This window comes from Carettochelys insculpta, chromosome 17 (assembly GCF_033958435.1).
Source record: "Carettochelys insculpta isolate YL-2023 chromosome 17, ASM3395843v1, whole genome shotgun sequence".
NCBI classification, from domain to species: domain Eukaryota; kingdom Metazoa; phylum Chordata; order Testudines; family Carettochelyidae; genus Carettochelys; species Carettochelys insculpta.
Window position 1 is genome coordinate 21,949,906 of NC_134153.1, and position 22,997 is coordinate 21,972,902.

At 45.3% G+C, this 22,997-nt stretch overlaps 1 protein-coding gene across 1 annotated transcript; it reads left to right on the forward strand.

Moving 5' to 3' along the window:
- Window positions 1–373: 373 nt before the first annotated feature.
- LOC142022276 (thyrotropin-releasing hormone receptor-like) lies at window positions 374–22,619 on the forward strand. The gene is made up of 2 exons (XM_075011955.1): window positions 374–1,180; window positions 22,239–22,619. The coding sequence occupies exons 1-2, from the start codon at window positions 374–376 to the stop codon at window positions 22,617–22,619; spliced, it is 1,188 nt and encodes a 395-aa protein (XP_074868056.1).
- The last annotated feature ends 378 nt before the right edge of the window (window positions 22,620–22,997 follow it).

The following is a 22,997-nucleotide window of genomic DNA, read 5'->3' on the forward strand; positions in this document are numbered from 1 at the left end:
CTGGGGGGTGCGCGCTGGCTGCAGCATGGGGGTGTGCAGGGGCCGGGGTGTCCCGTGGGAGAGGAGGCTGGAGGGCTGGCGGGGCGCGCTGGGCTGTGGGTGGGCAGGGGACGCTGGGGGTGCGGGGCGCGGGGGGCGCTGTGGTGGGGCGGACGGTGCTTTGCATTTAAACCCAGATCCCGCCTAATTCCTGAGCAGCGCAAAGAGCCCCGGGCGTTTGGGGAAGCCACCAAAGGAAACGGGGGTGCTGGGGGGGTGCAGTCACTTGATGGGTGCAAGGAAGAGCCCGGGGTGGTTCCTTCCAACCAACTGACGTCCCCCGCCTCTCCTCCCCGCTCAGGGCTCCTGCCGGCGAGAGCATCCGGGCCGCCCCATGGAGAACCAGACCTCGGAGCTCGGGCCCCCTGTGGGCAACAGCAGCGTCAACCAGACTCTGGGGAAGATGCCCCAGCAGCCCCTGGAGCTGCAGGCGGTGACCATCCTGCTGGTGCTGCTGATCTGCGGGGTGGGCATCGTGGGGAACGTCATGGTGGTGCTGGTGGTGCTGCGCACCAAGCACATGGTGACCCCCACAAACTGCTACCTGGTGAGCCTGGCCGCTGCGGACCTGATCGTCCTGCTGGCGGCCGGGCTGCCGAACATCTCGGAGGTGGTGGCCTCGTGGGTGTACGGCTACGCCGGCTGCCTGTGCATCACCTACCTGCAGTACCTGGGCATCAACATCTCAGCGTGCTCCATCACCGCCTTCACGGTGGAGCGCTACATCGCCATCTGCCACTCCATCAAGGCGCAGCTGCTCTGCACCGTAGCCCGGGCCAAGCGCATCATCGCCTGTGTCTGGCTCTTCACCTCCCTCTACTGCCTGGTGTGGTTCTTCCTGGTGGACACGGCCCAGGCCACCTTCTCGGACGGGGCGCAGGTCAGCTGCGGCTACAAGGTCTCCAGGAACCTCTACCTGCCTATCTACTTCCTGGACTTCACCATCTTCTATGTCATCCCGCTGGGGCTGGCCACGGTCCTGTATGGCCTCATCGCCCGCATCCTCTTCATGAACCCCCTGCCCACCCTGCCCCAGGACTCCAGCCGGCTCAGCTCCACGCACCAGGGCAAGAGCTCCAGCTCCAACTCCATGCAGCGGTCCTGCCGGGGGAACAAGGGGGCTCTGAGCTCCAGGAGACAGGTACAGCCTGAAAGACCGTCCGCAGTCCCACTCCCGCAGCAGGGGGCAGGCGCTCGCGGTACGGGGGCTGGGGTGGGGAAGGGCCGGCGGTGGCTGTGGGCAAGCTGGCGCATGCATGACCCGCCTGCCAGGGGCAGGACGCATGAAGGGGACCCCTCTGCTGGCTGCTTCCAAAGTCATCCCCAGCCTGCGGAGTTGCACTGCCCTGGGGTTGGCCGCGAAGGCCTCCTCTGGGGCGGAATCTCCCTGCAGCTCGGCAGGGGCCCTGGAAGGCTATTTAGTCAAGTACACCCCCCGGAACTGGCCAGTTTTCTAACAGAGCCAAAGCGTGTTGCACGCAAGGGTCTGGTCTGCACTCCCGTGCCCAGCAAGGCTGTGTGGGGACAAGGCTCAGCCGAGGATCAGGGCCGTTGCCTTTATTGCTCTGCCCGGGCTTCCCTGCCTTTCCCCGGGCGATGGAATCATCAGCGGGGAAGAGGGGAAAGGAGCGAGGGGTTAACGCTGCAAGCTTGTTCCCCACGGCCCTAGGATTATGGTATTCAATGCCCATCATGTGGCCTGGGCCTCGCTCCCAAACTGGGCTCACGGTAGATTAACGCTTCCAGTTTAATTTGGCCCGGGAAGAGACGATCAGATGGGACGCAGCGCAGCGGACAGGCGCGCCAGAGCTCACAGCCCCACCCCTTCCCCAGCAGCTAGCCTGAGAATGAATTCTGGGGAACAAATTCTCCTTCCGGGAGAAGAGGAGGTGTTCTCCAGCAGGGGGAGACGTTTCCCTTCGCTTTCCTGGTTGGTCCCGGTTTCCCTGCTCCCTCCCCTACCATTTCCCTTTCGGTCGGTTGGACAATAATTATCTGAAACCTCAGTGTCCCCCTTACCTTGGTTAGGGTCTAGATGTGGGACCTTCGCTGGCTGCTGGAAAAGGCATCCCACATAAAGGGAAATTTGTATAGAACTTTCCCCTGCAAGTTTGACTGAACCATAGGAATTTGTGAAACTTCAAAAAAAGAAAAAAAAAAAAAACCAGCCAAGTTGAGGGGCATTTTTAAAAAACCAAATCTTAAAGGTGGGATTCCGATGTTCATTTCTTTGGCTAGAGCGAAACCCACAGAAATTTCATTTACGGAGAAAATAGGAAAACTTTACAGACAGATGAATTTTTTTATGGACATAATTTTTATACTATATTAAGACAACATAAATGGCCAAAAGGGAAAAGTAATTGTTGTCATTCACACATCACAAGAACAATATGCTCTTTAACTCGCTTTCATTTAGTTAGTCATGTTGCCAGTGTGCTGATGCTAACTCGGTGGGATAACGTAGACGATAACATCATGTGAATCATGTGATTCATGTTACGTCAGCTCAACCATTAAGCTAAATAAACAACTAAAACGTCCAATTTCCGCTGCTCCGCAGTAAAATGGCTGAAACACCACAGAAGAAATTTAATTGCTATAGAATAATTGCTAGTTTTTTTAAATTTTATTGCTCTTTTACGACACTTACAGACACCTAATTTTTTATGACCTTTACGGACATGTCCAATTTCAGCTAATTTTTATGGGCTGTCTGTAAATTTACTGATGGTTGGCAACCCTATCCGTAGGGCTTTTAGCCAGTCTCAACCTGGCCTCTCTTCTTACACCTGCACATCTATATGAGTCAGATTTTCCAGTGGTGCAGGGAGGTAGGACTGGATCAGAACAGGTGTCATTTCTAGAGCTGCCAGGTGAATCCCATAAGGGTTGCATGACTATATCTCAGTGAGGAGATGGTTGTGAAATATCAGGTGTAGTGGAATAGAGCTCTGCAATTGGGTTTCCTAAATTGAATGTGTGCATTGCATATGTGTCTAATCTTTCTTCTTTAACTCCCAGGCTCTTGCCATGGAAAGGTACAGATCATGTACTGAATCCCTGAAAAATAGCTGGGTAAATTGGTAGCATCTCAAACAAAGATATAGAGGTGGAATAAACATGAATAATAAGCAAGTGAGGTTCCTTGGGGTTACACATGTTAATCTGCAGCAGAAACAGGCAGGCAAAGAATTCAGATGTGGATTTGGAGACTGGTTTGCAAGGTCCATTCTAAGCTAGTATAAATGGATGCAAAAGTACAAATTCCCTTGGCTTTCCTTTGTTTAAACCAGGACTGATTTTTGTTCTTTGTGTCTAAAAATTGTAAGGGCCATATACTCTTCAGGTAATAGAATCACAAGATAGTAAGAGACCTTGAGGGGCACAGGTGCACTGATACTGATACTTGATCTGTGTGTAAAGGCTGGGTGTTAAATTCGTAAAAAAGTAAAAAAAAGTGTTCCTTTTTCCCATCAGAAAATTTCAAAATGTTATTTGTCTTCAGCCAGTTCTAGTGGTGTGTGTGGGGAGTGAGGGAAGGCTCTCTGACTTGGCATGCAGGCAGCCTATGGTAGCTTCGAAGCCCTCTGCTGACTTTAACTAGTTCTCCCAGAACCTTTGTAAGTAAGGGGAATATGATCTACATTTCATGCCAGTTGACCATGTAAGGGGTTTTAGAACTGTGCATGTGCTTTTTACACACCAAGGCTGAAACCCTTACTGACTTCAGTGGGGCCAAGATTTCCCCTCTAATTTCTTTGATTGTAATCACAGACACACTCCCCTCACCCAACATAGCCTTTTCTAATGGGCAATCAGACATCTAAGTCATCTGCACACACTTACCACAATCACACACTCAGGTTACATCCATAAATATGCATATACCTTGTGACAGGGTGTAGTCACAGAAGACCCCTTGGGATATTCTCCAATGTGCTCATCAGGCCGTTGACACCCACATTCTTGCTCTCAGGGGCTCCCCACCACCCTGTCCTGTTGAGCCAGATTCTCTAGTCTCCCTGCAACCAAGGCACACGGTTGGAGTTACCGTCCCCCTGCAGAACAATGCAGACCACTGATTTTCTTCAGTTCTGGGTAGATGCACTTCTAGGGCATAGCACCTGGGAAATCAACCTCCAAAAGTGATCAAACCCCCAAATAAATCCATCTCTTTCTACAAAAGATTTGCACAAGGCAGGCTCATTAGGTAAGCCACCTTTATCAACGAAAGGGTAATATGCACTGTGGTAGACCCTCCCCAGGTAACAACAATTGACATGGGGCTTGATTGTAAACAAAACAAGTTTTTATTAAGTAAAACCGTAGGATTTAAGTGGTGATAGATAACAACCAGATCAAAGTGAGTTACCAAATTAAGCAAAAGAGAAAACATAGCTAATTCGGTTCCCTTAAAAATCTAGTTACTTATGAATTCTTTCCCTAAATAGCTGCCTTTACAGCAGGTGAAATCTTCAGGTCAGAAATGATCTTATCCCAATCTGGGGCTCAGTAATGTTCTTGGTCTTTCTTAGGGTGTGTTACGCAATTTCCAAGGCAGGCTGAAGACAACAGATGGATGAACCCCAAGGTCCTCTTTATACCTTTTGTTCTCTTTGTGTAACAGTATAAAAGTCAAGATGGAAACTGTGACATGGGTAAAATCATCCATTCCTGTCCTTTTTAGTCAACCATTGCCTGCTCACTGGTTTGAACATGGCAGCAAAGTTCTTCAGGTGTGGATTGACACCTGTTAATGGCCCTTTCTTAGGTAAGTGCTGCTGTCCCCTCACACACCATCCTCTCTCAGGAGGGTAGCCACATCTCCTGTTGAGTCTTCACAGAGAAAACCATTTGGAGCCCAAATCTGTAGACAATAGTTATAACTTCAACTTCAAAATAACACGTGCACAAAACTGGGATTTATAGATCCAGCAGGTTATAACATTAAAAATCATAGGTCCCAAGGCACATTTTGTCCAAAGCATTTCTGAGTTGTGCATATTTGTATTCATAACCCACTTTCCATAAAGCATGGGGTGGGGGGCAGGGGACCTGTCACACACCTCATTTTGAAAATCCAAGGCTAAGTGACTTGCCCAAAGTCAGTCAATTGTCCACATGGGCTTGTAACAAAGGAGCTCCTGGCTCCCAGGCCCTGGCTTTTTCCTCTAGACTATACTGTCTTTGATATCTTAGGATGGGTGTGAGCAAATTTTGTAGGTCACATCTCCCTTTTTGGCCCTGCAATTAGTCAGAGCCCCTACAACCTGTGGGAGGACCACAGGAAAGGATAGGCTGGGAGGCTCCAGGGGGTGCTCTGAAGGGGGAGGGGTGCTTGGGGGGAGGACCCCAGGAGGGACCTGATCAAGCCAGGATGTCACTGGCTGCCCCCACAGCTTGTCTCAGGGCCTCTGTGCACTCTGACTGGCCCAGCGGCTGGGGCGGGGGAACATTCTCTTGGGAACGCAGCAGCTGACATCACCCCAGAAAAAGCACATGCAGCGTGGAAGCTGCGGGCGGGGAGGGGGGCAAGAGCTGATCATGTCACACCTGACTTTGCACACCCCTGGCTTAGGATATGGCTATCAGTTTGTAACCATCCAGACACATTAGGTTCTAACATGGCTGAACACTTTACAAACTGAGTCATATTCTGGTGCTTGCAGAGTTCAGAAAATATTCTTCAAAGAACAATTGCTGCACTGGTTGCCACTTTAGGGGTTGCCAGCCCCAGACTGATGACCATTGTTGTCTGCTCCTCAGCACAATTGGCTTACATTGTGGAGCATTGCACAGCACCATCATACAACACCTTCAGTTTTCTTCAACAGCAGTTCTCGAGTCTGTAGGCCCAGTGGAGGCCTCTTGATTCTGCTCTTGGAAACAGGCAGATGCAAGGTGCTTGCCACCAGAATGCACCTTGTCATTTCCATCACACCAGAATGTATTGTTTGTAAGGAGGCCTCCATAACTTTCTGAGAATATTTAATACACAGGGAGATGCATAACATCTTATGGTCTTTCTGATGTGCTGCTACCTGAGTCTCCCTGGATGAGGCTGAGATATGAAGAATGATTTATATAGCTATATCTAGATAATTAGCAGATGCATCTAGCTAGCTATTTGAGTCAAGACAAAAAGTGTTGAAAGGTATCTGCTTAAAGAGACTATATATTCTAATACAGTTCATATTTCAGTCTCATCCAGGGGCTCTCAGACAGCAGTAGATCAGAAGACCCATGAAAACTTAAGCCTCTCCCTGTGCAATATATAAATACTAGCACATTGCTCGAGTCCTTAAGAAGGGGCTCAGGGCAGAGGGTTGGTGTGTGTGTTGGGTGGAGTGCTGGAGTTAGGGGCTGGATAGGTGAGAAGGAGCTCAGGGCTGGAGGTGGGTTGCTAGCAGACCCCTCTCTCTTCATGTTATGAAAATAATCACATTCCAGGCACATCCCATCATCCTGGCACAATCAAACCCTTGCTGTGCTTTAAGTTACAAGAAGAGGAAGTGTCACACCAAATTTGGTGGTTCTTTTAGGAGGAGTTCTTGAACAAACATGGACAGGAAGACAGACTCACTCTCACTCACAAACTCTCTCACACATATAGTAGAAAACAAATAATATTTCCACCCATAGCTCTTATGTTAAAAAGGCAGTCCACTAGCAGTGTCCCCAACACGGAAGCAGACGTACAGAGCAATGAAAAGTCTGGCCCAAAGTCACATGGCAAGTCAGTGGCAGAAGCAGTAACAAAACATGCATCTCCTCATTCCTAGCCCTGTCTGAAACGCACCTGATTTCCACTTGATCCCTCTAATTATGCAGCTGTATAGCTCATCAGCTGGGCCAACTTGGTGAGACACAGGAAACCCTGACTGGAAGGATTATAGCGCAAAATCAACTTTGGAAATATTGGTCTCTCGCAGGCTTCTGGGAGACAGTGAGCAGGAAGGCACTTTCCCCATGCACCTCGGGCTTGGCTACCATGAGACCGACAGTCAGGATGTCCTTCAGGTTGAGTGCATGGCGAAAAGATCACGTGAAAAGGTCTTTCCTCATTCTTTGCCTCTCAAGAAGAAACCAATGTCGGCAGAGCTGGGGCAAGTGTTGGAGGCAGTGGGATAACTGCAACGGTAAGAGAAACTCCACAAAACACAGTTGGGAATGACCAAATGGGAGAATACTTGAGAGCTGAAGTCACATTATGGGCTGTGTCTGGTTTACCGGGATTTGTCGGCTGAAGTTTGTGTCAAAAGATATCTTGTGACAAAACTTCTGTTGACAGAGTAAGGCCAGACCTCAGGGCAGATCAGAAGAGTGATCTGCTCTGCTGACAGAGAGCTTCCAGACTGCCCAGCTGTTCTATCAGCAAAACAGACATCTGGATCCACACCAGACGGGGCTGTGCAGTGTCCCAGAGGCCTTTTTTGTTGACAGAAGCTCCTCCCCTTATGTTCATTAAAGATCCCACCCCGGAATGTCCAGACCAGTGTTTTGTTGACCAATCTCTGTCGACAGTGATGTTCTTCCTGGTGGTGAGCGGGGAACAGTTGTTGACAAACGCGCTGTGTTCTGTCGACTTACTGTCAACAGAACGCACTTGGCAATCTGGATGCCCTGCGGGTTTTTCAACAAAACCCTCTAATCTAGACATAGCGAAAGGATATCAGCCAGAGCATAATAAGCTGTGGAAAGGAGATAAGGTATGGTGTGTGTCCCTCTCAGACACACACGGCTCCACTGCGTGCATATCTTTGCAGTTTAGGAGCTGCCACTGAAAACGTCCCTCTTCTTTTGCTCACTCTAGTTCCATTTTCTGAAATTACAGCCAAAAGAATTTGTAACCCTGCTTCGTCTTCCAACTTTTCTGGCATCATTGTGTTAAATTTGCCAAGGGCCATTGTCCCATGTTAAAATCAAGGCTGCACTGAAGGATGGGGAGAACTATAGGGTTTTACTTTGCCTCTTTTATTCCAGTATTGTAAATTGGGAGTAGCTCCACAGAAGTCAGGTAGAAAAAGAAGTGAACCAAGCCCAGAGAATGACGTGGTCCAACAGGTGCCAGGAGACAGGTTGGCCCAAGCTCTCAAATGGACTATCCAAGCACTTCATGCCAAGCTTAGTCTAAAATACAGTCATGATCCTTGCTCTCACTACTTGTAGTTTCGCCTCATTGGACTCTTCCATTATCCAGTGAGTCTCTGTATTAGGATATCTTTCCATCAATGTCTTTCTGAGAGCCATCCAATTTTTAAACAGCAACTTGCTTAGAACATAATACAGGTATTACAGTTCACAGAGGGCAACAGAGAGGAGACAGAGACAGATGAGTTTATCAGGCCAGATGCTGAGAACGAAATATTGTTTTGTGGTATTGTCCTCCAGCTTTGCTTTACCTTATTTTATCTTTCGGTGGGAGAGGGGCAGAGCGGAATGCATGTGAGAGTCTTCAGCGGGTGTGAATTATTTACCTGTCAGAGTGTAATTGTTACTTCAGGGCAATACAGTACATCTGTTTAAAGCACACAAACTCTAAAAAGGATGGCAGAATTATTGGCAGGCTTGATCACATCCAGCATAATATTTTAAAACATTCCAGCTTCCCATTTGATAGGCTTTAGAGGATTTCAGTGCATACTTTTTTATTATTAGCATTTATATTGCAGTAGCATCTAGAGGCCCTAATCATATGAGAGCCATATTGCAGTAGGTGATGTACAGACATAATAGCTGCATCTACACTAGCCCCTTCCTTTCGAAAGCGGCGTGGTAACGAGTGAGGTCGGAAATGGTAATGAAGCACTGCCATGAATATGCAGCGTCTCATTAGCATAATGGCGGCTGTGGCGATTCGAAAGTGCCGCTTTCAAATTGTGCGCCACCCGTATGGGGGGGGCCTTTCAAAAGCCCTTTCTTCCTATTTGATTTTAGGAATAAGGGGCTTTCAAAGTCTGGGAGGGTCCTTTGGAAAGGCCCCTGTCTACATAGGTGGTGTGCAATTCAATAGCGGCACTTTTGAATCACTGTGGCTGCCATTATGCTATTGAGGCACTGCGTATTCATGTCAGTGCCTCATTAGCATCTTCCAACCTTGATCATTACCATGCCCCTTTCGAAAGGAAGGGATTAGTGTAGACGTAGCCAATAAACGACACGCTTGCCCTAACACACTTACCATCTGTTGTAAAAGTTACTGCCAAGTGGATGAGGAGAAGCTGTAGATGTGATATGCCTTGATTTTAGTTAGGCTTTTGATACAGTCCCAGCTGTCATTCTCAAAAACTCACTAGGGAGATGTGGTGTAAGTTATATTATGACATGGTACAACTGGCTGAAAAAACATTCTCAAAAAGAAGCTATTAATGGCTCATAGTCCAACTGGGAGAATATATCAAGTGGAGTCATCCAAATCTCTGTCCTGAATGTGAAATTCAATATTTTTATTACAGGCTTGGATAATGAAATGCAGAGCATGCTTTTAAAATTTGAGATAACACCGAGCTAGAAGGGGTTGCAGAGGACAGGGTTAGAGTTCAAAACAACCTTGACAAATCAGAGAATTGCTTGAAACTAACAAAATGAAATTTTAGAAAAAAGACAAATGCAAAGTACAACACTTAGGAAAAAATCAAGTGCACAGCTTAAAAATGGGGAGCAAGTGGCTAGCTAGTAGTACTGCTGAAATCGATATGGGAGTTGTAGTTGATCACAATTTGAATATGAGTCTTCACTGTGAGGCAGGGCAAAAAGAGGCTAATCTAATTCTGGGGTCTACTAACAGGAATGTTAAATACATGACAAGGAAGTAATCATTCCTTCAGCTCTGGGTACCACCCTTTAAAAGGATGGAGCACACTGTGCGTAGGTGAGAGGAGAGCAACAAACATGATAAAACATTTAGAAAACCTGATCTCTGAGGAAAGGTTAAAAGTAAAGTATTTGATTTAGTTTCACATGGCCTTTGTATAAATAAACTAAGGAAATACAACCTAGATGGGTCTACTACCAGATGGGTGCATAACTGGTTGGATAACCGTTCCCAGAGAGTAGTTATCAATGGTTCAGTCACTCTGGAAGGACACGACAAATGGGATTCTGCAGAGATCATTTCTGGGGTCTGGTTCTGTTCAATATCTTCATCAATGATTTAGTTAATGGTGTAGAGAATATACTTATAAAGTTTGCAGATTATACCAAGATGGAGGGGCAATTGCTTTAGAGGATAATTCAAAATGATCCAGACAAACTAGAGAAATAGTCCGAGGTAAATAGGATGCAATTCAATAAAGGCAGATGTAAAGTATCCTCTTAGGAAGGAACAGTGAGTTTCATGCATTCAAAATGGGAAGTGACTGTCTAGCCAGGAGTACAGCAGAAAGGAATCTAGGGGTCATAGTGGACCACAAGCTAAATATGAGTCAACATTGCAATACTGTTGCAAAAAAGCAATCTGGGATGTATGAACAGGAGTGCTGCAAACAAGACATGAGAAGTAATTCTTCTATGCTGTGCTGATTCGGCGTTAACTTGAGTACTGTGTCCAGTTCTGCAGGCCACATATCAGGAAGGATGTGGACAAACTAGAGAAGATCTAGAGAAGAGTAACAAAAATGATGAAAAGTCTAGAAAACATGAGCTGTGAGGGAAGATTGGAAGAACTGGGTTTGTTGAATCTGGAAAAGAGAAGACAGAGAAGATATCATAGCTTTCAAGTATCTAAAAGGTTGTAACAAGGAGGAGGGAGACAAATTATTCTCCTTAACCTATGAGGATAGGACAAAATGCACTGGGTTTAAATTGCAGCAAGGGAGATTTAGGTTAGCCATTAGTAAAAACTTCCTAATTGTCAGGGTGGTTAAGCACCTAAATTGCCTACAAAAGTTGTGGAATCTCCATCACTGGAGATTTTTAAGATTCAGTTAGACAGACACCTGTCAGGGATGATCTAGATGGTGTTTAGTCTGGCTGTGAGGATAGGGGATTGGACTTGGACCTTCTGAGGTCACTTCCCATCATATTATTCTATGATTCTATATAACACAGCTGGCTTCTGATTGTTCTGCTAATCTCTTTGTTTGCATTGCGTAAGAGTTCATCTCAGGAATGAGAAAGGATGCAGGTTTTGTGATAATTTATTTCCAGAGGCTCATTTGTGTAAAGGACACAATCAACCTCAGAATGTTTTCTGTGTCATTTTCTCACAGATGGTTTTGTTTATCACGGAAAAGGAGAGAGGACAGATATGTGCAGGAGGATCTGTGTTTCTGAAACATTTTCTTATGCTATGGTTTGCTGAATATTGTATTTCACATGGATTTCTGGTGCTCTTTATTATGTGCATCCTGCTGAGTCTGGACATACAGCAGTTGAAAGCAGTCTGCTTAAAGAGATGATGATGGAGAGAAAGTAGTCTAGCTGTAGTATTAGTTCAGTTATCAAACAACTGTCTGACAAGCCTTCTAGTTAGGCACTCCAGCCTCATTAATGCCTGCTCAGAAACATACTTGTAGCCATGGTCTTTAGGATGAGACATGAAGACAAAGTTTATGGTCATTAAAGATCCCCTTTCATCAGAACAAGGGTGCTAATTCAAATGTCATGGCTGAGTTTCCACTTTCTGTATTGCCCTGACAGTTTCAGCTGGATACAGAATTCTCCTTCACTCCACTAAACCTCTCTTGCTGCAATTTAAGCCCACTGCCTTTTGCCCTGTCCTCAGAGGTTAAGGAGAATAATTGTTCGCCCTCCCCCTGGTCCATTAAAAAGCTGCTGTGTTCCACCCCAGTGGTGGCTGAACTTCAGTAGTAGAGTGAGGCCAAAACCTTTGCTTATTTTTAGGATTTAACTCCAATGGAACTGTTAAGGTTTTGAGGTGATATTTTTGTTTTTGATGCTTCCCATCAAGGTCAGAATTATCAAAACAAGGCTATTCTCATGGTAGCTTCACGTGTGGACAGATGTGCTTCAAACCTCATTCAAAATCTTGTTCATGCAAGCAAGCCCAGCCAGTTCATCTTGTATCACTTGTCTGAGTACCAGTAAGTACAATGCCAAGCACATACTCAGCAGCACTTACATTTGAATTACACGGCAGCCTGTTCCCTAGAGACCCACAAAGGTTATAGCCTTCCAGACAAGAGACAGGACCCATATGGTGCAGACACTACTGAGAACTGCAAATGTTTCTGCAGACTTATCTGCACCAAACTGGAACTCAACAACTTTTGAGGTTCATTCAGCACTCAGAAAATGGGTCTCGAGCATAAATAGTCATGAACATTCTGAGTTCAACCAGTAGGACAAGATATTATTTCAACTGGAAATGCCATGTTGGGTCTCAGCAATGGTCCACCTTGTCCAGTTAAGTGACTTCAAAAGTTGTTGGCATCCAAGCTTAAAAGAAAAGTGCACAGATACTACTGCAAGCAGTCACAGAGTAACTTCCTCTAAGGGAAAGTGTCTCCTGAACCTCCACTAGAATTTTGCTTATGCCCTGAAGTGTGTGTGTTTATATCCCTATTTCACTTAGGTCCTGACCCTGCACCACTGAAATGAATGAGAGTTTCATCATTAACTTCAGTGGGAACAGGGTCAGGACCCGATAGCAGAAAAAAAGTAATCAGTCTCCTGTCTGGAAGGCTATAACCTTTGTGGGTCTCCAGGGAACAGGCTGCCATGTAAGTTGAATGTAAGTGCTGCTGAATATGTGCTTGGCATTGTACTTACTGGTATTCAGACAGGTGATACAAGGTGAACTTAAATGGGCAGTTGGCTTTTCTGCGAATCACAGCGTATGTGTTCAAGTACCAGTTTTTCTTCTACAGCAATGAAGGGATGAAAATTCCACTCCCTTTTTCCTACCTGTTTTTACCCTCTTCATCCAAAGATCTCAAAGTGCTCTACTCACTTGAAATGACCCTCCCAAACCCATGTGATATATCTCACCCATTTTCTATATGGCTAATTTGAGTCATAGATAAACAACTTAAAAGGCTTGTCCAGTTTCACGTACTGAGTACAAGACAGAGCCAGGAATAGAACCCAGAAGATCAACTACCTATTCTTTACTCTAGCCACAAGAGTAATTGTATAGCTGTTTAAGCATGTGCTGTTATCTACAGCAGTATATATACACACCAAAATCACACCAGATAAATCACACGGGTATTTTAATGCAGCTGCGGGAGAAATAAACAGAAAGAGTTCTCTGACTATCATACATCTCGGTTTTCTTAACAGTGCTACCTGAAAACGAGCTGGATAAAATTTGACCTAGATGCAAGTGATTCATGGTGCTGCTTCTACTTTTGAGGAGATGAAAGTGTTTAGCTCATTGCTGAGGCCAGCTATGTTTGCACTTTGTTTAAGTGATCTGGAAGAATAAGGAGCACCTGAATTACATTTGCAGGTGCTATTGAGCAAAGAGATGCTGCAGACACCTAGGTGAGCTCAGGTAGTGCGGTGAAGGACAGCGGTATAAAGCCCTAGACAGAACAGAGAGAATACGGGCAGAGCTCAAAATGGACAAATGGATAAACAATAAATGATGAGGCTTCAGTTTGGAAACATGCAAAACAGTAATAAGAATTGTCTCAGTGCTGGGGTAGCTGATTTGAATGGAGCTTAAAGAAAGTACAGATTGGTAATGGGTGATAACTGGTTATCTGCAATGGGACCTGGTTGCTAAGCAAGTACATATAGAGTTGTCTAAGTAGAGGCATCACACTTTGTGACAAAAGGAGTAACAGCTATGCTCCTCCTGGCTTTGCAGCTTGACTGACTCCAACTCCACCCCCCAGCCATGTCTACTGTCTGATGTTGTACAGCCCAGCTGGGGGACAGTAAAGCTACACAGCCAGAAGCAGCTGCTGGCATGGGGCACAGGGTCCTGGGAATAGTGGCATCATGTTCTTCCCATTTGGTCGCTGCGGTTCTCAGTACAGCCGTGAGGATCAGTGGATACCAATTTCTATTCATTATACCAATGGCCTTGTCTGGCATTAAACTCTATTAATTAGTTATTAATCGTGAGGGTAAAGCTATTGTGAACATACTTCGGGTGATGTGAAATCTTTAAAACAAGACTTTAAACCAAGACTGGATATCTGCCGGAAAGAGATTTCTTGTAGCTCAGATGCAGAAATTTTGGGGTGAGATTCTCTGGCCCCCATTAAGTAGGAGATCAACTAGATGGTCATAATGATCTCTTCTGGCTTTAAAACCTATGAAACCTGGGAGAGAAGAGGCAAGGGAAAATATGCATCACAGCCTTCTCCAATCAGGTCAGGCTGCATGTGCCCTAGTGGTTCAAGTAGTGAAATTAGTTAGTATTTCAAATGTAATGTGTGAACAAGCTCATTTGTCTCAGATGATCTGTGTCAAATACACAGGCACAGAGCAGGGATTAGTGTGACTTTCATAAGAGAGGCTATATTGCCTGGTTTATATTGAAAGGATGTGCTTAGGGGTGAATGCCTGAGCAATTAAAAAGTGAATTATTTTATCTGATAATAAATGACCACTAGTGGGCAGCAGAGATTTTCTTTAAACCATTGTGGCCAGGATTAGAGGCTAGGAGGACAACCATGTGAAGTGGGTCTGAAGGTGCATTGGGATGGTAGGAAAAAAGTAAGGGAGCAGGTGTCCAAGGAGAAGTCGGAGGGTACTGGACGGTGGCAAGCAGCAGCAGGGACTCAGAAGCAGCTGCCTGTGGTTACCATAGAGGATGGAAGGGGAGATGGAAAATACATAGTCTAAAGAATTCACTGAGGCTAGATGTAAGAAGCAGGGATGGAGATCCTCAGTGGGGTTGAAACGGAGCAGCTATATCCTAAATGATTAAAATCAGCTGGGAGGAGTCTAATTCCAGTCACCTCTGTATGGAGAGGAGCTGTGAACTCAGGCACAGTGGAAATACATTACAGTGCAGGAACATGGAAGCCTTCCCAAAGTTGTGTTGCAAGACAAGGTGCCACTCTCATCACAAGGGCCTTGGCTTAGAGTGACATCCTGTGGACTAAAACTGACTTTCCTCCCAGAGCTTTCAAATGCAGCTCGTTCTGTCCCCCTTCCCGCAGCACACTCTTCAAAGAAGTGCTTGAGGACGTAGATGCGCTCATTACAGCAAGAAGTTAATAGCTATGGCTTGTTTAACTGCTGTAAAAGGCTTCTGATTCAGTCCTAAGTGGATGGCATTCAGATGAGTAAGCTGGAGAAACATGGGCTTGGTATTTTACCATTAAATGGATACATAATTGGTTAAACAACCACAGAGTAACTATTAAGGGAATGATGTTAGATTGGAGGGAGATCTCAAGTGGGGTTCTGAAGGCATTCTGGGTCTGACATTAACCTTTTTATTCATGACTTGGCTGTTGGAACAGAGAGATTGGCAACCAACACAAAGCTAGGAAGGATTGCCAACGTTTTAAAACACAGAGCTCAAATTCAGGGGGATCTTGATAAACTGGAAAACTGGACTCTAGGCAGCAAAATGTAATTCAACAAAGACAAATGTATGGTGCTACGCAGAGGGAACAAAAAACAAATGCAGATACAGCATAGGGGATAACCGGCTTGGCGGCAGCACAGCTGAGAAGGATCTGGGTAGATCCAGTGGATCACAAAGCTCAACATAAGTCAGCAGCGTGATGCTGTTGCAAATAACTAACTAACTAAATAAATAAATGCAATTTAGGTTGCATTAAGAGAAGCATGGCATGCAAGTCACAGGAGGTGATAGTACCGCTCTATTCAATACTAGTTAGGCTTCAGCTGGAGGACTGTATCCAGTTTTGGTCCCCAAAGTATAGAGAGGGTATAGAAAAACTGGAAAGGATTGAGAGGCGAGTGACAAAGATGATCAAGGGATGGAATGCAGCCACATGGGCAAAAGGCTGAAGTAGCTGGGTATGTTTAGTTTGGAAAAGAGATTAAGGGGGGACCTACTAGTGAGTTTCAAATGCTTAAAAGTCTGCCATAGAAAAGTTGGACAAAAGTTCTCTCTCTTGCTGCAGAGGGCAAGGCAAGAGGCCAAGGCTTCAAACTGCAGCCTAGCAGGTTTAGATTAAATCTCAGAAAAAAGCCCTGAATGCAGGAATGGTTGGAGAATGTAGCAGTTGCCTAGGGCGGTTATGGAAGCTCCACAAGTCCTGCAATCTGGCAGGGGGTTGGCTGTGATGCTTGCGGTTTCTACTGGCCCTGTGGTTCTCTGATCAGGCCCAGCAAGCTGAGCTCTTGGAGACAGTGATAAGCATTTGTTCCCATTTCTGAGACCCTTTGCAGTTCTCCTCTACACTTTTAAATAGCTTTGTGTGCTCAGTTATTTCAATAGTGCAGGGTGTATGAAACCTTTCAGCAGTTGTAAGATAAACCACAGAGCTGGGGTAGGGGGAGGTCTTATAGGGCAATTAGACACCCAGATCTCAGGCGCAAGGGGCTTCCGCAAAGGGATTGTTTAATAGCGGTTTAGGGATTTGGGCTGAAACACAAACACTGGGATTCTCCACTATACCAGCTGAGCCTGAAACAAAACATCTACACTGCAGTTAAATAGCCCCTTATCCTGAGCCCCATGAGCCCGAGTCAGCTGGCACATGCCAGCTGCAGGTTTTTAATTGCAGTGTAGACGTACTTGCAAGGAAAGGGCTTGAGGGGAATGACTGTCAGGTAGCTTTGTCCCCTGCACTCCCCTTTCTCTGTCATTTCAAAGGGTGGAACAGGGTGAGGGAGGGTTATAAACACCATCTGTTTAGGGTTTTAAGGCTGCTCTTCACCCTGGCACCTGGGTCCAGGACGGACTTACCCCTCAATGTTTTGTTATATTTATGGGTTGTCGTCATGACTGGGGCAGTCTATGGAGTGATGTTATGCCTATTAAAATGCTCTTACTCTCCAGCCTAACTGAGCATCAGGAGAGGCATTTCTTCTATTGCCAGGTATGCTTATTTTACAAAGTGAAACACACATGTCCCTCAGGACAAGGTGCTCATTCTGTGTGCGAGATTCCTCCTCTCAGACGAGGCACATTTATTCCTCAGATGAAAGCACTACAGAGAAAATATAATGAAAAGAAAACAGCTGACTTTCATCTGAATTTCTTCTCTTGCTCAGTGGTAACTCAGGCTGCTAGTTAATGTTAGGACTGAGCAGATAGGGTCAGAAGGGTGACATGCAAACAAACCCTGAACCGTTCGTTTTTTTGTTTCTCTCTCTCTCAGCTGTAGCTTTTAATCACCCGGCATCTTTGTTATTGAAAAAGTAAAACAAAACCCAAGATTCCACCAAGTGCCTCAGATCTGCGAGGGAAAGGCGCCTGGGCTGAAGTCTTTATCTACAAGGCTTAGTTCCTTTGGCTTTGTCCGGATGTCCAGCAGAGTATCTGGAAGCAAAGGATTATTTCAGCTGAGCCAGTTGAATGCAAAAGGTCCTAACTCATCCCAGGATTTATTGGATCTTTCCCTCCCTGTCTGCCGCAACTCACTCTTCCTACTTTGTCTGTGATCTGACATAATAATTGTTTTGCAAGACTTCTGAAGCTCCTGCTAGCCTGGCTCCCTCGAGATCCCTGTTGACTGAGCTGCCTGCACTGCCACCGCTCTCCTGCCTTCTCTGTGCGAGGCAGGGGGCAAACACTTCTGCTGGGGCCGAGGCTATAAGAAGGAGATTCCTCCGCGTCCTGCAAACCGCCCTCTCTTGAGCAGATGCCACCAGCTGTCTCCCTAGGGGGATACTCCCCACATATGCGTTAGTCTTCCACTTTAAAACTGTGTTTTAAATTTCTCACCAAGTGGGGATGTATTTTTATGAACATGCCTCCAGGCCCACATATGCACCCTCGCCCAGTGAGGCAGCTTGGGCTCCTTTTCCATTTAAATCCAGCAAGGAGCCCTTAAAAGGCCAGAAAGCTTTCAAGGGTGATGATGACCTTTTCATTGTGTGTCATTGCCTTGTGCTTGGCAGGGTGACGCCATTTACTACAGCCTTGTACTTCGTGGCCACTTTAGAAACAGATTCTCTCTTCCCCCATCAAGCTAGGAAAGGGGACAAGTTTGACGTCTGCTCTGATGATTCCACTGGCATCACCTCATCGCCCCTCCTTTTATTTTAAGGAGTAAAACTAGTGATTCTTTGTCGTCTATTTTTTCTTCAGGAAGACAGATGAGAGAGTAGGCAGGAGAGCAACTTGGCTACTTGAAGCAGACGTTCTTAACAGATAAATACTAGGCCGTGTTCTCTGTTACCCTGTACCTGGTCGTCACCTAATGGCAATGTGATGAAGTGGGGGATGTGAGGATTTTATTCCCCCGGTGAGGTCGCATGTGTTTCCCATTGTCCTGTAGTAACCTGAGGTGAGTGCCTTAGTTTCCCCAGGCACAGCATTAGTGCAGAGGTGGTGATGGGAATTTCAAGGTGATGACTTCTCACACATACTCAATGGGCCTCATGCCCTTTGTAACCTCGGTGACCAAGTTAACCCCCACCACACGCACTCTGTGACAGGCAGTGCAAAGCCATTGGAAAACACCACCAGATCAGAAAGGTCACATCCGACGCTCACTTTGCACTGGTGCAATGACACAGTGAAGTGGGGAATTGGTCCATTGGACCAGGTGGAACTGCAGATCCACCAACACAGACAGGTGTTGTAACTGGAATCTCCAACAGCACAAGTCTGGTCCACAACGGAATAGAATTATTTTTTAGCAACTAGGAGGTGGTTATAACTGGGATGAAACATTCTCAAAGTCACTGAGGACGTTTGTCACTAAAACATCTCCGATAACCTTTCCTAGTTGGGAGAGATGAATTGGCTACCTACTCTCTCTTGCTTTATATTTCTACTTAGATTTCCCACTTAACTACCTGACCCAGCCTGCAGTGTGTCCTGTACATTGGTTATTCAATTACAGTCATTAGAAAAAGGATGGTCATTAATGGCATTCCATAGCCATGCTTCACCAGGCCAAGTCATCACCCTGGGAGATTTGGAGTATCCACCAGAAGATGACAGTGAAAGATTCCTGTCAGTCATGCACTGATATGATGTAGGACCTTTTCCTTCTCAGTGATGCTGGAATGGAAGCGGGCTTGTTGACAGGGGGAGCCTCTATTAGGTGTGGATGCACTCTGTTGATAGAAGTTCTGTCAGGAAATACATCCTGATAGTAACATCTGTCAATAAACCTCTGTAGTGTAGACCCAGCTGTAGTGAGTGAGGGCAGGGGACTCCTGGAATTTCTATAAGCACCTGTTGAAAAGTGTATGTTGTGGGGTGGGGTTGTGTGCCCTGTAAGATGAGCACTTGTGTGGCTGCTCAGAAGAGATTCAAATGGCACCCAACTGATTAGCAGAGCGCCCGCAACTAGGATTTTGTTCCTACTGTTGGGGCACATTCACACATGCCTTGATGCACATAAAAATTATTCTGTACATGAATGGGAAAAAAATTGCACAAGGATGAAAAATATTAGCGGGAACATCGGCAGTGACTTAGTGGGAAGTGTTCAGACGTTACAGAGAGATGATTGCTAGATATTCCTGGTCAGATCCTTGGCGTAGCTCCATTTACTTGGAGCAACACCACTTCACATCAGCTGGGGATCTGCCCCTCTGTCTTCCTAAAACAATACAAATGCCTTCTTGTGAGCTCTGCCTCTGACTGTGTCTCCCTAATGACTTTGTTCTGTCCACAAAACTGGTGGATTATGCTGACGACTACTTTTCCAGGTAGGGTTTTGGCCTCCATCATGTTAAGCAATTTCTCTCAGTTAATTCACATAACAATATTTCTTATGTTCCTATATAATTTTCTGTATCCATTAAACTTTAGCATCAGATTCATCACCTTCTTATGATTATCAATATCAGCATCCCAGTTGGCATCTGCAAAGATTAACCATCAAAGTTACCCTCTTCATCCTTTGGAATAGTGTAAAACACGTTCTAATCTTCAAGACATCATACATCCTCCATCTCCTGCTGTGGGGAATAGAAAATATTTTGGAAAACTGACTTTCAGTTATAATGAGCTTAATAGATTTGTTGACTATTATGCAGGTTAAACCTCTCTAGTCCAGCACCCTTAGGTCTGATTGGTTCTTAACCAGAGAATTTCTGAACCACAGGAGATCAGTATTGTCTCTCAGCATTACCAACACTTCCACTACTTACTAGGCTCTTAGAAGACATTTAGGGGTAAAGTACAGCTAAATAACAGCATAGAACACTAAGAACCCGTACTGGTGTCTGTAAATAAACTTTATAGGACCACAGGAAACTTGGTCAGACCCATGATAAAGTGATCATCCAGCTAACTAAAATCATGCCAGACCACAGATGCTGCAGTATTCAGAGAGCGCTAGACTAGCGAGGTTCAACGTGTATTACTAACATAAAACACCTGTATATAGTCATATGGATGCCCGACATTGTAAGTACCACATGTAGAGGTCTGGCAAAGAAATCTATTCTGTAATGTGCTGGTTTATCAGTTCTGGGAACTAAAATTCTCCCAGCTCAGATGACTGACAGCACAGATTGCAACTGACTCCATCATACTGCCCGGTGCATGTGCTTCCGCATTGACGTGAATACACACCCCTTTATTGAGCTGAAGATAATTCAGTTCCCTTGGCTCCATCACTCCTAGTCCTCTTAGCTGAGACAGGGGTACCAGTTCTGAGAGTTAGTTATAACTGGAACTGGATGGGCCCCAGTGGATATCATGTGGGGCACCGTGCTAATCGTCACGCTATAAAAGCTGCTGGGCGATACCAATCTATTTCTGAGTATTTCTAAAAAGCACCAGTTGACATGGCATTGGGCGGTAGATGGGCCAGATTGGATCAGAAACTGCTATGACTCTACTATCTCCTGAGCCATCCCGTTCCTTGTAGGTAAGGATTTCTGGGGAAGAATTGTGTCTTCACTCCTCTTGCGATCCTTCATGTGCGTTTCCCATAAGTAGTAAGACACAATAACTGATTCATTGGTTCTTAGCTGTGCTACAGTAACTCATAGCATCATCACAAGATCTCATGCTGAGAAACGTCCTCATGTCACCACTGTACTGTACTCTGGCTTCCAGGTGTGGCAGTAAACCCTTTTTTGCTCAAGGCTATGCACTGCCATATTTCACTATTCTCAGCTCCGATAGAGAGAGTTCTAGCAGGTATGGTACCCTGTAACTAACGGAAAATGATATTTCAAGGAAACCAGGGGAACAGACCTTGACAGAATACCTACGTTCCTGGAGAAAAGAAGAGTCACTGAACTATCTTTTTTTGAGAATTTAGCGATGTCTTTCTCCTTAATTTGCAGGTCATACTCTCATTAACTTATGTAGAGCATCCTGAAGACCATGCAGATTCATTAAATATGTGCTCTCAGGGAGACAATCACTCACAGAAACAGCTGCTTGCAACTGCCTGGTTAGGAATATGGTGGAAAATCAGTACAAGAGAAATGCATTTCTAAAAATATTCAGGAGTAGAGCAGAGAGGACCTCATTTCTGAGTTTGCCATACATCTTTCTATCTACAGTAATGTGGCAATACAGAACTTTGCAGATGCTTCAGATTTTAAAGATATTCACTAGGTACTCTGCCAAAATAGGAACAGATCTAGAATTCATGCTGGAGTTTGGAGGCTCTAGGACCAGTTGCTGGCATCATGATTTGCATCTGCAATGTTTAAATGGGGTAGAAAGTAACAAGGCTAAAAAAAAAATCATTTAAATATCCAAGAAGTCATTTGAATTCTTCCAGCATCAAATGCTACTTGAGATTTTGTCCTAACATACAGGAGAAAGTTCCCCTAATTTCTTGTTGTTGTTGTTGTTGTTACAAGCAATTTTCAAAATTGCAGCCCGCCAGAAATTCTGACCTCTTCAGCTTGTCTCACAGACAATGAATTATTGTTCCCAATGAAGTTTTTAAGTGTCTTGAATGACAGTGGGAGACCGGTTATGTGCCTTATTTGTATCAGACGTGTTCACAGGAGTGAAATTGACCCCCTCTAGAAACCTGGTCCAAGACTAATGTCCCATTTAGCCTCAATGTGAAGTCTTAAATGGTTCATAAGGGAGGCACAGACCCTGAGCAGACCAGCTGCAGTTTCAAAAGTGGGTAGGTCCTGTTGGAAGAGGTGTAACATCAGCTTCTTATTTTGTGTCCCTCCCAATCCAACAGGTGACCAAGATGTTGGCTGTGGTGGTGATCCTCTTTGCCCTACTGTGGATGCCATACCGCACCTTGGTGGTGGTGAACTCCTTCCTGGATCCTCCTTACCTTAACATATGGTTCCTCCTCTTCTGTAGGATGTGCATCTACCTGAATAGCGCCATCAACCCCATCATTTACAACCTGATGTCTCAAAAGTTTAGAGCAGCCTTCAAAAAGTTATGTAAATGTGAACAGAAGAGAACTGAGAACCCCACCCAGTACCACGTTCCGATGTACTATAGTGTTATGAAGGACTATTCCCATGACAGCTCCGATCATGATGTCACAGAACAAGAACACCTAAATGGGTGTCCTGCAACAGCCAAGAAAAGTAAACTTTACAGATAAATATGGTGACCATGAAGTAACAAGCTTTGGAAAGTATGTGGTTGTGTTTTACACAGTCTGGAACCTCCTATTGAAAATTGTTTCTGCCATGTGGGAGAGCACACAGCAAGAATAAGTAAAGAGCTCTTGAGGACATTTAACAAAATAGCTTTGCAGAGGGCAAATTAATTTTGCTTTTCCTGAGTGCTAATTTGTCATGATTAGTGGCTGTGTTAGATTTTTGTCGGCATTTTGCATGGTCTGTAGTTAATGCAATTACACATTTCCTGTTATACATAAATATTTTTGTTTGTTGCGCCTAGTCGGGGCTTGTGTGGGAAACATGAAGACATCCACATGCTGCTGGAGGTGATACATGGGCTTCAGTAAGTTGTCTTT

Excerpts from the sequence above, each read along its gene's own strand:
- LOC142022276 (XM_075011955.1), top strand. The coding sequence starts at position 374 with ATGGAGAACCAGACCTCGGAGCTCGGGCCCCCTGTGGGCAACAGCAGC. Across the intron at positions 1,181-22,238 it reads CTCTGAGCTCCAGGAGACAG|GTGACCAAGATGTTGGCTGT; the intron begins GTACAGCCTGAA and ends CCAATCCAACAG.